The 15,138-nt window shown below is 44.2% G+C and overlaps 1 protein-coding gene across 8 annotated transcripts in view; it reads left to right on the top strand.

Annotated features, from left to right (window-relative positions):
* Positions 1-15,138, top strand: part of Pde8b (phosphodiesterase 8B) — a 196,819-nt gene that overhangs the window by 155,970 nt on the left and 25,711 nt on the right. For all 8 annotated transcript variants that reach the window (XM_051182998.1, XM_051182997.1, XM_051183000.1 and 5 more), the window contains one exon: positions 13,280-13,322. In XM_051182998.1, the coding sequence (XP_051038955.1) occupies positions 13,280-13,322 (43 nt within the window). The remainder of the gene's footprint in view (positions 1-13,279; positions 13,323-15,138) is intronic.

The raw sequence follows: 15,138 nt of genomic DNA, 5'->3' as shown, positions 1-15,138 counted from the left end.
GGCAGCCCGGACAGTTTTCTGTTTTCCCAAGGCTCCTAAGGGCCCTGGGTAGTTAGAGATCCACCCAGCCTTACCTGTGGCATTGACCACACCCATGCAGTGTTATCTCTTCAATTTGACACTTAGGCCATTCGCTTTTTTTCTTTAAAATTTAACCTGGCCCCTGCAGCTTCTGAGGTCTGTCTGGGTCTTGAGTCCCAACACGTGGCTCCTTGGCTCTCCTATGGCCTGGCCTTCTCTCTCGCTCCAGAGTTCCACCCCAGCAGGCCAATCCATGGAGGACCCTGTTCGGGTGCAGATTCCCCGGTATATAATTCACAAGGAGGTGGGTGGAGTCCTCTCCTCCATGCCAGGATCTTAGGTTTTGTTCATTCTCCAGCACCCCAAAATGGTGGGAGAGAATGATCTAGTTTCCCTCATGAGTGTCCCCTTTACAGTTAATGCCTGTCATGTGGACACTCTAAACGTAAAGCAATCACTAGGTTCTAAGTGTGTCTCTGCATGGCCCCCAACAATATGCAAGCCTGTGTGACCCAGGCCCTCACAAGGCAAGGCACATCACTGGCATTCTAGAGGTTTGCTCATTCCTCTTCCCCCAGTGATCTTTGATCTCTGCCCCTCCCTTATCTGGTTCCCCACCCACCCTACCATAGATTAAACAGTCATGTAACGCATGCATATTGTTTAAAATATTTTTTGGTTTATGTTTTTAAGACTTTTTTTTTTTTTTTTTTGGTATATGGGCTCCATGCACCATCCGCTTACTCAGTTTTTGTCACCGAATAGTATTCTGTTGGGTGAACACATGCTGGTTTGCTTATCTGTTGTCTTATCCGTGGCACCCGAATGGTCTCTGATCTATTAAGAATAAACCTGCTACCAACATCCTTCCACGTGCTTTGTTGCAAATGATTTTTGTTTCATTTGGGAGCATGTTCAGTAGTTTACTCACTAAGTCACAGATTAGGTGCATGTCTGCTTTATAGGCAACTGCCAGTTCTTGTCCCCACCCCCAGAAGTTCTATTATTTGACAGTCCCAAAAGAGTGAGCAGGAGAGGCCGTGTCAAGAGTCAAGAGTCGGTGTGCTGCAAGCACTTTTAGCCAGCCATTCGGTAGGTGTGTAGGATTTAGTTTGTCAGGGTGTCTCTGCATAATCCCTGATACTGTGCACACATTGGGGACCAATGACTGAGAAGTTTTCCATGCGTTGTACTTTTCTCTTGTTTATCATCTTTGTGACGTGTCGATGGGAGGCTTTTGGCATTTTAATTGGATTGTCTTTATTAGTGAGTTGAACTACATTCGTTATACATCAATCCACTGCCGGATGTGTTTGCTTGTGTTTTCCTCTATTTTCTTTTCTATTCATTTAACAATATTTTCTTGAACAGTTTTTAATTTGATGAAGGTTCCTATGTCGTTGTGTGACAGATACTGCTCTCTGTGGCCTTCTTTCCTGTCCCCAAGTTCTAAAGATACTGTATATTTCTTTTAAAGGATTAAAGTTTGGACTTTTACATTAAGTACACATTGCATCTGGAATTACTTTCTTGGTGCCAGTGGGCTAAACTTAGTATCTACCTATAAGTTTTAGAATTAGACTGGCAATGTTTACCCCACAAGCGTGCACTAAAGCTGTAGAGCAGTTAAGAGAAAACCAGAATTTGAGTAGTGTGTCTTCCAGTCAGTGGGCAGGACATAGCTCTCCATCTCTTTAGAACTTAGCTTCATCTCTGAGATGACTACTTTGTATCTCGGAAAATGAAGCTGTGTTGTTTATGACACTCCAAGCCCCCCCCCCCATTTGTTTTATGGTTCATTAGGAAGATTCAGATCCTAAGGCAGTGATACTATTTTATCACAGGAAGAAGATGGAGGAAAGGAAAGCTACTCCAGAGAGCTGGGAGGGCTCCTGGCTTCCTCTCTTCCTCCCTTCTCCGGCATGGGAAAAGAACAAATATGCAGTGTCATGGAGGGGCTCAGCTTCCCATTCTCCTTCAGTTCAAAATACGTTATTATTAATGTTTAATAAGGATCAGGAGAAACAAATAGGCCAAACAGATGTTTATTCAGGGAGAAATAACTGACAACAGACAGATGAACACCAGCAGGTTCCTGGTCCAGAAGTGCTCCTGTCCCCCTGCTGCCAGCAAGAGAGCTCTCGGAGCCCCTCCTCAGACTTAGTTCCCCCAGGTCATGCCTGGCCCTGTCTCCACCCCCAGTGGGCGTGGTCTATGCCACAGGTGCAGACAAGGTGAATATCTCACTACACTTTATAATTTCCTTTAATCTCTCCTTTGGTCCATGAGCTATTTATAAATTTTGGTTTGGGTTTGTTTAATTTCTAGATAGACATTTTCTAGATGTTTTTCTGATAATATCTAATTTATTTCCATTTATTGTCAGTGAACATACTTTGTGGTGTTTGAATCCACATAAAATTTATTGAAGTCTTTTGTTTTGGGCCAAATAAATGTCTGTTTCAGTCAGCACTTCAAAAAAAAAAAAGATTCATTTGAAAAGGCTGTGTTCTCTTGTTGGGTGGAATGTTCTATCAGTCTCAATTAGGTCAAAGTGATTACCTTATTCTTCATATCACCATCAGGAACAGGTCTGTCATTTTACCATTTGTCTTTTGTATGTTCTTCTTTTATCTTCACATCTCTATTTCTTTATAAAGACTTTTACATTATTTGAACAGTTTTTAAAATGTCATTCTTTAATCTTTTGGGTTTGGGTTATATCTTGTTTTTAATAATGCAGAATTATTGGAAATTGCTTAATAATACAAAATTACTTAGAATTACCATGTGCAGCTTTAACTTCCCACAGTGTTCTTAATGTAATCATGCAGAGCATGAAGCCTTTGTGTTATAAGAGCCTGTTGATGCCTATCCACCCATCCATTATGCTATAGTTTTCATATATATTACATCTGCATGCATAGTAAACTTCACCAGACTGTGTTGTTGTTATTGCTTTAAGCATGCATGTTTTTACAGAAATTAAGAGGAAAAAAAAATCAAGTATTTGCTATTCCCTGAGCACTGAAGTTTGGGAGAAAGGTGATCTGTAGATTTGTTCTGTTCTTTCCCCTCTCTGGCTAGTTTGGTGCATTTGGGCAAATGCCATGCCATTCGGCTTCAGCCTCTTCTTCCTGTGGCATGTCGTTAGGATCATTAGGTGCCTGGAGCCTTCACAGAGTCACACATAGCACTCTTCACTCTGCACGGTCTAGTTCTTGAGGGGTTTCATAGTAATAGGACATTTTAGACACTGAAGCTGTCAAAGGGCACAGCCAGTTTCTCCATCAATTCTTCGAAACTCACTGCTGTGTGTGAGGATTAGATGCAGGCATAGTGACGTGACCACTGACAAAGGTTCTGGCTCTATTTCTGGGTCTCTCTGCTGGCAGTGTTGTTGTGGGGTGAGGAACAGTCCCCCTGGATTTGTAGCCACTGCCTTCTCTCTTGCATAGAGCTCCTGCCTTGTCATGGGGAACAGTTTTATCCTTGGGGTGTGTCTCATGGAGACCTCTAGGGATGAAGGCTCAACACGCAAAGCCCCAGTAGGCAGTGTCAGGGTGGACAGATGGCCCATCCAACAATCCCAAATAAATTGATACCTGGACAACTCTAGCAAGAAGTTCTCTAATTCTTGCTTTGGGCATGAATTCTGAATGGAATATTCGGGCTAATCTTCAGCATAGTGATGCCACGTCTGCAAAACTGGAAAGTTAAGATTTAAAAAGAAAAGCAAGGTTCAGCTCTACTTAAAGTCAGAATGACACCTGATGGCTTCCATCTGTGACCCTGTCTCCTTCCTATCACCCAGCAGCCCCCCAGTTCTAGTGAGGAGGCTCTTGATTGTGCTTGGCAGAGGGTAGACATCTAATCAGGCCACATAGGATGGATGTGATGTCTAGAAATTATACATGTTGCTTCATTTTCTGCTTTTGTTTCCCTTTGGGGAGTGCTGTCTGACCGACACGTGCCTTCCTTTCTAATGGAGCATTTCCAGAACAAATTGGATAGGCCATCACCCTGTCTTAGCATTTCTTGGCTGACAGTGTTGGCCCTCAACTAGGAATGGCCAAAGCACTCCAAAGAGTAAATGACAAAATGTGTAGCTCAGTTTTCTTGTCAAGGTTGGGGGTATTTCCAGTTCACTTTTGCTACCACACCCTGGTTCCTGGAACATGGCCAAGCACAAGAGTATGAGCAAAACACCTTCTGATGAGTGGACTCATAGGGTGGCACCTTGTTTTGTCTCCTAATAGACAGTAGATAGACTAACCATCTTTGCTTCCCCAGCCCAGTAAGTATTTCTGAGTTAAATTAGAAGATGAGGGATAATTAGGCATGCCTTTTGGCTCTGGGGGTGATGATTTATAAGATGGAAACAAAATCTGATGAAGGAGGTTTCCAGAATCTCAGGTCACAGAATCACAAAACTGTCTTTCGCTGTTGGCTTCTCATTACTCACTTCGGTGCACTGGCCCTGCCTACTCACCGGCTCCAGACACCTGATTTATTGAGCGATGGCCTTGAGGCTTGCTCACTTCTAGCTTGTGTTAATCAGAGTGAAATGAAGCCTGGCGTCATTAAATAGTTCAGTGACTCTCCTGTTGAGGCTTCTGCATCACGACTAGGAAAACACTAGATCTTTGCAATTCCCTCATTCTCTTGACAACATCTAGCAAGCATGTGGGCTCATACTTTGTTTGGCAAAAGTCTCATTTGGCATTGATAATTCTTTAAGTACAAAACATTAGGCAAAAAAAAAGAATTTTCTACTAAGTCCATTATACATAATTTCTTCTTGTCACTGAGCAGTAAAGGGACCTAGTTGGAAGAATGACAACATGAAAGAGAAGACCCCCAGTGTGCTGCTTTGCGTACACCTCTCAGGAAACCACCCCAGCGGAGCTCAGCTCTGAGCTTCGGAGGAGATGAAGTAATAGGCAAAGTGATAAGTCAGCAAATCCAGATTCCTCAGAAACGGAATCTAGCCATGAAAGAGAAGCCAAAGAGGCTGGCCACACCCTACCTTCCTGTGCCAGGCTATCCCACCTGCCAGGTCACAGCTCAACCCATCTTCCTGCGGTCATGGGTCATCCCCAGCCAAGGCCACAGATTCCGTGTGTGGGTTCTGGGCCTGCACTTCAGCCTCACTTGGGACTTGTTAGAAATGACGTTTCAGTCCCGCCACTGGGTCGAAGGCTGTCTTAGCATGCCTTCCAGGCACTTCACACATGCTCTCTTACTCTGCCCTCAAAAGAGGCGACTGTTAATTTCAGACGTCGACTTGTCTAAGTGAGAAGAACACCCGAATAGCTCTCTGTGGATACATCTGTCTGGAAGGGTGGTACCCATAGAAATGGGATCTGAGCTGAAGAACTGAGAATGAAGGGCGAATCCACACTGAGGTGGGTGAGGCCCATCCAAGTAAGTGAGGCCCCAGTAGACTTAGAAGGCATGTGAGGAGCTTTCTTGGACTGGAGGTATGTCTTCAACTCCTGCAGGATAGTGTGGCAGTTCTCAGTGATTCAGACCCTGGCACTGATAGCTCCGGTCCCCTTACCATCTTGCTTACAGTCAGTATCTTGTGAGACTCCGCCCCCTCCAGCATTTCATCCAACAATTTGCATAACAAACCCCTGTATCTGTCAATGCATCCTGTGTGCCCTGAGAGAGTGAGTACTGTTGCTTATGCCATGAGGAGGCAGAGGTGTTGTGAGGCCCCTATGTCCTCAGCTTTACAGCCACAAAAGGAGGGGCTCAAAACACCCATTGCCAAAAGTTAGCCTCTGGCTGATGGGATAGTTCAGCCGGGGAGCTCTTGGCTAGTGTATTTAAGTCCCTGGGCTCTGTCCCACCCCCATACTGCAAAATGAAAAGCACCCAAAACCTACTGGTTTTCTACTTTACCAATCTGGTCTCAAACTCTAATGTGGAATGAACAACCTAGAGATGGTTACTAACATGCAGGTACTGATTCTATAAGTCTGGAGAGAGGTTGTTGGTAGCTCTAATGAGCTCCCAGCTATTGACAATGCTGCTGATGCATGGACCACATCCTGAGCATGACATGGCCCATGTTACCTCATGGTCCCCAACCCTATAGACCAGCTTCAAATGAGGCTCATAGGGTCCTGAATACTTTGGGTCCACTAAACCAGTAGGCTTGACTTAGGAACTCTTGGGTGAGGACAGTATATTACACTTTTTGTTTGTTTGTTTGTTTGGTTGGTTGGTTTTTCCAGACAGGGGGGTTTCTCTCTATTGCTTTGGAGCCTGTCCTGACACTTCCTCTGTAGGCAGTCTGGCTCCAAACTCAGAGATTCGCCTGCCTCTGCCTCTGCCTCTGGAGTGCTGGAATTAATGGTCACCAATGCCCAGTTGCATTACACATTTTGATTGAGCAAAATATACAAAACATGATTATCAGACTAGAGAAATGGTTCCGTGCTTAAGACTGCTTACTGCTCTTCCAGAAGACTGGGTTCAGTTCTTAGCATCCACATCAGGTGGCTGCTGCCTGTAATTCCAGTGCTAAAAGATTTTACACCTTCCTTTGGACTCCCAAGTGCATTATACTCACACATGCAAGTCATCCCCATACATAGAATAAACTCTACTTTTAAAGATTATTTCACTCTGAAAAACCATGAAAGCATATCTCTGTAAAGGCTCTTCCAAATGTGTGCAGAATGTGCCAGTGGCCAGCAGCCTGGCAGGTGAGGGACATTGGACAGAGGGACACCTACAGTGTTTGAATGTGTAGCTGTGGAATTGCAAAGGAGGGGATGCTTCAACTTTCCCGAGAAAATATTGGACAGCAGAGGAGAGTCAACCTATGCTGGGCTGACATTCACTAACTGTCCAGGGAAAACAGCTTGGGATTTGTCTTTTGAATCTTGTGTCAACTTAAACATTCATATGCCCTTTCATCCATAGCAGACCACTGCACGCTGCTTTGACATGAGCAACATTTTAAATGTTGTTCAGATAAAAAGGAAGAGACACTGTCATACTGCCTATTAGGTCCACAGTTGTAACTGCAGGAGGAGCCCCTTCACACACACACACACACACACACACACACACACACACATACACACACGGATAGGCATCACCGCACTCAAGCCGATGCCTGTCCTGCTGTTGTGGGTTACTGAGAACCAGCTCAGTGAACGGGCTGTGGCTGTAGGAACTGGGCTCCTGGGTGCTGAGGAGGTGTCTTGTTCCGTGGCTGGAAGCTGCTCTGGTACTGGTTTTGAGATGTGTGAATCTGCAAGTGGATTTTGAAACTACAGCAGACTGAAAAAAGATCTTTGATCTGTGCATCAGAGCCTTTTGTGTTTTGAGAAAATGCTCATCACGGTGTTTTCACTGAAGAGAGATGATCAAAGTCGTCTGTGTGATGCCACTTTGCTGTCATTTCATTCCGAGTACATGGCGGAGAGTCTCTGGGGACTCGGTTCCTGTCATCAGATGTCTGCACCCAGCACTTGAGCTTGGTTAATCAGAGTTCTGTCACATCCAAGAAAGCCTTCAGTTTGTAGTAAATGAAGGATATTTAGTATTTTTAATGTTGTTTAGTAAGTCAACTCTGTGAGCTATCCTGGTCATTTAACAAATAATGTCTTTGTTCATCCTCATCTTCTACTTACTGATTTTTGTAATATTTGTGGGGGCAGAAGAAACACAGAAAAATTCGATAGTACAAATAAATCTGCACTTAAAATGGTGATGAGAGCTTCCCTTCATCAAAGCCAGCACTAGTTTAAATGATTGCATCAGTGTAGCACAGGCTGGAGTCACCTGGGGAGAGGGACCCTCAAGTGAAAATGTGCCTCCATCAGATTGTCCCGGGGGGATGTGTGGGGCATTTTCCTTGATTAATGACGGCTGTGGGACCCAGCCTATTGAGGGTGATGCCATGTCTGGACATGTAGTGCTGGATTGTATAAGGAAGTAGGCTGAGTGGGCCATGGGGAATAAGCCAATAAGCAGTATCCCTCTGTGGTCTCCTCCTCAGTCCCTGCCTCCAGCTCCCTGCTTGAGTTCCTGCCCTGACTTCCTCAGCGATGGGCTGTGACCTGTGAGTCAAATAAAGCCTTCCTCCCCAAGTTGGTTTTGATGGGTGTTTTATCCCAGCAACAGAGAAGCAAACGATGGCCATGACTAAGGAGAAGGAGAACTGCTCTCACGCCCTGTTTCATGACGGGTGTGTGAATGGATGTAGCACTGTTCACTTATTAAAAAGTACCATCCATTTTATGATGGTACAGTACAATGTGTCACAGAGACACTCCCAGAGGCTCAGAGAGCCAAGACAGGGCTGAGGGTGGGCTCTGGTATTTGATATCTCACCTTTATCAGATTTGGCATTATCAGAAAATAAGGGTGTATTTTTTTTTCCTGTACTGAATTTGCTTTTCACTTTTAAAAAGTGACATTTTACAGAAATTGCTCTATCCATGTTTTCCTGTGAGACTTTTTATGAATAAGTATTTTCAGTGAGAAAAGTGTCAAGTATAATTAACAGACCAGTGTGATGGCCAAATCACTAATAACAAGCCACTATGCCCGCCCCCCAGATGCTGTTAGCACTAGATACACAACAGTAGTCAAGTTACACATAACTTCCATCCCAACTGCAAGGGACAGATTAGTCACAGAGATGTAAGGTTACAGACTGTGTGAAACCTCTAAGAAGACTCCAGTGACAGCAAGTGACTGACGGACTTGGCCTCATGAATGACTGGCATGAGGGGGAAGCGTTACTGATTGTCAACTACTAAGTGTTGGTCACGCATCAGTGTAGTTCACTGCTTGTCCTGTCAGCATGCATATTAACTAGAGTTTAGTGGTGGGAACCTCACAAGGGCGAGCCCTGCAGGACAGGGTGAGGAGAAGAGAGCAGACCGAGAAACTTCCCAGCGGAGACCTGGCCCATACAAACCAGAGACAACAAAAGCTGCAGAATTAGAAGATGGGAAAGTGGCCAGGATAGCCTGGCCCTGAGAGCTCAGGGTAGCATGGCTGTGCTCAGTAACACAGCTAGCTGTCAAGTCAGCCGAGCCAGGCCCCATAGCAGAATGTCACTACCTGGTTATATATGCATTGCGGAGGCCAATGAGAGGTGGAAGTTTTTATTTTCTTATTTGTTGTTATTGTTGCTGTTATTTTCAGAAGGGTCTCTCTACATAGCCCTGGCTGTCCTGGAATTCACTATGTTGCCCAGACTAGCCTTGAACTCACAGAGATCCTCCTGCCTCTGCCTCCAGAGTGCTGGCATCCAAGGCGTGCACCACCAATGCCCGGCTCACACAACACAGCTTAGGAAAAGGTTGTACCTAAAAAAAAATTGTGATAAGTTTAAGTTTTTAAATTTTTTAAAATAAAACAATTGGAAGACATGTGAGTACCCATTCTCTCACACTACCTCAGTCCCACGGTTAGCACGTGACTCCATCATGATTCCATCTGTGGTCCTGAAACCATCCTTCATCGCCTTCTGTTCTTTGTTGTTGCTTGCCAACTGCTAAGTGTTAGGCACACATCAGCGTAGCTCACTGCTTGTCCTATCAGCATGCATATTAACTAGACTTTAGTGGTTGTTTTGTTTTTCAGGTAGAAAATGTACAGATCTTCTAGGTTCCCCTGAGTTCAACTGAGAACATACCTCTAACTCCCACATCACCAAAACAAAACAAAACAAAACAAATTTTACCCTCTCAAAGTTCCCTTGAGATCCTTCATAGCCGGTCTCTACCCCCACCCTTCCCCCGCTGCTCCAACAAGTCTTTATTCTACAGTAATAATAGACTTTCTAGAGCTCCATCCAATGTGTGCTCTTCTCTCTGCTTCTTCTGATCACTAGGTTTCTGAGATTCACCTGGGTTGTTTGCATCAGTTGAATTCAACTCCTGTCTATTTTTCTGTTTTTCAGTCTGTTACCCTGTTAATGGAGCCCTGGGCCTTTTCCAGCCTTGGGTGTCTTAGAGTATACTTGACTGAGTTACTTTCGTGATGAAACCTCTTTGTTTCCCTGGGGTAATATTCCACACAATGTGGAGATGTTCATATAAATTGATACAAAAATTCCAGACTGGGTATTCAAAGGGATTGCGTAATTCTATCCTCCTTCCAACATGGGAGTAGATCAGAAGTTGAACATAATCTGGCATTAGTAAATAAAGCATTATGCACAGGGCAGTACATTTTGTGGAAATCGATATTTTAATTAAAGGTTTAAAATTATAATTATAGTTCCATACACCACACACACACACACACACACACACACACACACACACACACACTGTAAGCATCTAAGACTTGCTGGGAAATCACAGCTCTGAGTTCTTGACAGTTTTACCAACCAAGGACAGTAGAATTCACAGAAACCATTGCTTTCAAACCCTGTAGCTACAGTAGCAGCACCTGTTGTCATCCTCCCCAGTCATCCCTACACAGAAACACACTACACTTTAAGCTTTACAAGAAGGGAAACCTGTGTGCTCTAGAGAATGACAAGTATGAGGATGGGGAATCCTGATCTTGCTAAAGAATGCACATGACAAAACTCAGACCTTCCCAGAACTCTGAAGAATAGCTGTTTATGTTAACCTGTAAGGTAGTTCCAGGCCATAAGATGACAAGACACTTTCAAGGCCTTTGGCTGAAGAGCTATGTAACAAAGGCAATTGGCTATCAAACTAGAGAAACAACAGTTAATAGTTCTATGTATTACCTGTGTGGTAACTAAACTTTAAACCTCAGTTTTCCCTGTCCTGCATTTCCAAGGGAATAGTTGCTTCCCCTCAGGTTTGTAATGATGCAATTGCAAGCAGAAAGCTGCCAGCACTTGGCTAACATGCAAAACGACTGTTGTAATAGGACCAAGTTCATCCCTCTCCTTGCCCCTAGGTTCTAAAGTCCCGAGCATCTCCTGAACCCATCAAAGAGTATGGAGTTACCCATTCCTTGCTTGTATTCTCCATGAGTTCTGCCAAGGGTTATGAGGGAAAACATTTTGGAATAATTCTTATGGAGTTATAAACATTAATACTTATAGAGCTCTGGGAGAGATTCTTGTTCTGAGTGGAGATTTTGTCATCCTGTGAGTCCTGTAAAATGAGGGTACTCTGATGAGGCATGTAGATCATCAGTCAGAGAACTTACATGAAGAATCCAAGCTTGGTGGGATGTGTCAGAAAGAGAGCTTCCAGTTGTCCTCTGTGCAGAGGATTGTAGAGTAGGTCCACAGCCTGGTGTGGAGGCTGACACAGCCTGGCTGTGGTTGTGAAGTGTAGAGGACCTCTAGCCTCTGCTGCTGGCAATGCCTACAGAACCCACCGGAGGCCAGTGTGCTAATGTGGAGCCGGCAAGCTCAGCTCAAAGTGCCAAGTACAACATTGCATGTTGAAACAGATGGGCCAGAGCCATCCGAGGCAATGGGACTGTGCCTGTGCTCTCCCTCCCTGGTCCACTCCACCCCACCCTGTCAGTGGCTAGGACACATTTTTTAATCCTAAATCAGGACTGAGCTGGCTCCACTCCAGACAGAACACATGGCCCACAGTATAGGTGATGGGAGCCGTATTGATGACCTGTGAGAGATGAGAAGGGGGATCTGGGGCCATGGACTTTGCTCCTAGAGTTGTATGTATCTTGGTTAAAGGCAAAAAGCTTTTAATGGAGAGCTGATTGAGGAGAAAAAAATGAAGCACGAGTTTTATTTGCATAGAACATATGAAAATGTGCATTGAGCTTGGGGCATTGTAGAACGTGGTTTTTATTCCTGAAGGAAAACATGCAATGATGTCCATGGAAGAAATAGTAAAAGGTACCTTAATTATGGGGTGAGAGCCAATAGCCATGCCTAAATGACCAAGATATCACAGATGGGCCATAGCTTCTGTGTTGACGTTTTGTGAGGATGAGAAATGCACTGAGCAGAAGGGTTTTGTAGGAAGCCTTATTTTAACATCTCAGTTTTGTCTGGCTAGTTTTGTGTGTTTGTGTGCATGTACATGTGCATGTGTGCATGTGTGCATACAGGTTCACACATGGGTGACTGTGGAGGGCAGAGTTGATATGAGTGGCTTCCTAGGTCACTCTCTACCTTATTTTTTTTGTGACAGGGTATCTTACTGAATCTGTACCTTATGGATTCAGCTATACAGCTGGCCAATGGACTGCAGGAATCTGCCTTGCTCAATCCCATAGTCCTGGGATTACAGATACACATCACCACACCTAGATTTTTATGTTTGTCCCAGATATATGAACTCAGAGCTTATATGGCAGGCACTTTACTGAATAAACCATTTCTCCAGCCCCTACCTGGTTATTCTTCAATGGCTCAATGAAGGCTGGGACAGATTGCCTATGTCTGACATAAGGGAGCTTTCTGGTCATCACAGTTGATGTTACTAAGTCACACCGCTCTTCCTTCCCTGACAGTCCCCCGCATTCGCCCATCTTGTTAAAACTTAACCTTGCCTCTTCATTGAGTGCTGTGCAGGTTGACTAGTCTGAGCCCTGGATGGAAGCAGATGGATTTATCAGAGAAGAAGTGGGATTATAAGTGTGAATGACAATGTGGCCACCGGCAGTGCCTTAGTCAATTATAATGCAAGAGATGCAGAATCCATGAAAAGCATGTGTATTCTTTCTAGTGTTGATGACTTTGTTGGGTCATTTGGCTGATGTCTATTGAACATTTGCACCAAATCATTAGCATCAAACAAAGCCGATAATGAGAAAAGAACTAGGTGCAAAACGGCAGCTAAAGTTCAGGCCTTGTGAAGAGATGGTTCAATTGCTTCTGCCTGAAATTGAGGAGCATTTAAGGAACAGTTCTAAAAGCAGAAGCTTCAGATTTAACCAGAACTTTGTATTTCAGGAAACAATATGACCTGCCTGAAACAAACAGGTTACATATTAAAATCTGACTTGAGTCCTGGCCTTTGTCATTCTGCATTTCTACAGACTGTCCAGATGAGCTAGCGGGAGATTTAGGTCTGCCTGGAGAGTTCCTTCCTTGGGCCCTTTCCTGCTCGTAATAGGCTCCTGATTGAATGTCTGAAAGCAATAGAACATTTGTAGTCTTACACTTGCTGTGTGTCTCTCATCTCTTCATGCAATCTGTGCAACACCTTGCTTTCTGGATGATGCCTTCAGAACCTTTTCACTAAGTTGTGGAATTCAACAAATGACATAAAATCTCTCTCTCTTTTACCAAACTTCGGAACAACTCTAGATTCACAGGATTCATCGTGACTCTGGGGATAACTCTCAAACAGGTGAGAGCAATGGCTTCTACTCTCTGCTGAGGGGTGCCTTGTCCACCCAGTTTATCACTGCTCAGAAGGGGTTCAGATGACATTTGTCATCCCAGAATGGGATTGCTAGAATCCAAGTGCTGGTATTGGAGGATTGGAGAACCAGAGAAGCAGCGGTGGTCCTCTACCAATCTCCTGTCTCATGGTTTGTGGCAGCCTTTCCTCCTAAAGTCCTTCCCTTCTTGATTTTCCTTTATTGGCTAGAGACCGTGTAGAACAGGTATAAACCCAGCAGAGAGTGGTCGAGGGGAAAGGCAGACTATCTAGGGCACAGGTGTGAGCCGTGTCATGGATTACCCATGTTCAGTTCCCTTTCTCAGTAATTGGTGACTGTTTTTACTAATGGAAATGTGGCTGGATGCTGGCCCAGGGGACCAGGCACTGGGCTCCCATTTCAGCTCCCTGCTCATATCTGCTCATATCTTAGACCTTGAACAACACTCAGATACTTGGTTTCCTTATCTACAAAGTGATGACTTGATGGGAGGCCTAGAATTATCGGACCACCGGAGAAGAAAAAAGTTAATTACAAGCTTTGCAATTTTTCTCTCCTGTAAAAATAGCTGCCTACCATTTCCTTCTGCATGGGCACCTGAGTAGCCCCTGGATTGGTTATGTAGGCCTTCTCCTTGGTTCCAGGATGATTACAGTTAGCCTACACTGAAAGAATTCATTTGCTCTTTCTGACCTTCAGAATTTCCTTTGCAAAGTGAATTAACAACACCTTTCTCGTTGTTATGATAACTAAAGAAGACAAACTTAGCTGTAGGCCATTCTCCTTTCAAATGTTTTCTAGACTAGAACAGCCAATGATGACTCATGTACGGGCACCCTTTCTTAAATATTTCAGTTAATTTATGTCACATTTAGAAAGCACTACTAAAAATCACTGCAGGAAGCAACCCCTTGTCCCTTACGGTGCCCAGCATGACACCCAGCCAATGCTTACAGTTCCTCCATCGGTTAAAGACCTCCCTCCTGGAATGCATAGGGTCCATTGCTTAACAGCTCTTGACCCTGAGCTAATTTCCTAGTCTTTCCAGCTTCAGTTCCTTACTGGTGCCATGGGATAGGACTGCGTAGCTTTCAGAAAGGATGCCATTGTTAAATGAGGTCATTGTTATATTTAAGGTACATAGTATAACGTCTGATGCACAGTAGGCTCTCAGGAAGTAACTATTTTTTATGGGATGCATAGTCCATTTGTCACTAAGTTCTCTTCTATGATTGGAATTTTTAATTCATTCTATGGGTGTCTGTTAAGAATGAGTGATGGGGCTGGAGAGCTGGCTCAGGGATTAAGAGCACTGACTGCTCTTCCAGAGGTCCTGAGTTCAATTCCTAGCAACCACATGGTGGCTCCCAACCACCTATAACGAGGCCAGTGCCCTCTTCTGGTGTGCAGACATGCATGCAGGCAGAACACTCTATATAATAAATAAATAAACAAGCAAACAAACCTTTTTAAAAAATGAGTAATGGCCCGGATGGTGGTGATGCACACCTTTAATTCTAGTACTCAGAAGAAAGAAGCAGACAGATCTCTGAGTTCAAGGCCAGCCTGGTCTACTGAGTGAGTACCAGGGCAGCCAGAGCTACATGAGAAGAAGAAAAAAAAAAAAAAAAAAATGAACTCTCTGACTTAAATGACCCTCACTGAAGAATAAGTTCTTCAGACACATAGCCAGCTCTATGCTGTAGAGTCTTCCAATTCTAAGAGATGAAATCAGGAGGAATAATAGCACTAGCTTTGAATTGTTTTTGTGCATTGTACAAA

The sequence above is a fragment of the Phodopus roborovskii genome, unplaced genomic scaffold, assembly GCF_943737965.1.
Source record: "Phodopus roborovskii unplaced genomic scaffold, PHOROB, whole genome shotgun sequence".
Classification (NCBI taxonomy): Eukaryota; Metazoa; Chordata; class Mammalia; order Rodentia; family Cricetidae; genus Phodopus; species Phodopus roborovskii.
This window is presented reverse-complemented; position numbering and strand designations above follow the sequence as displayed.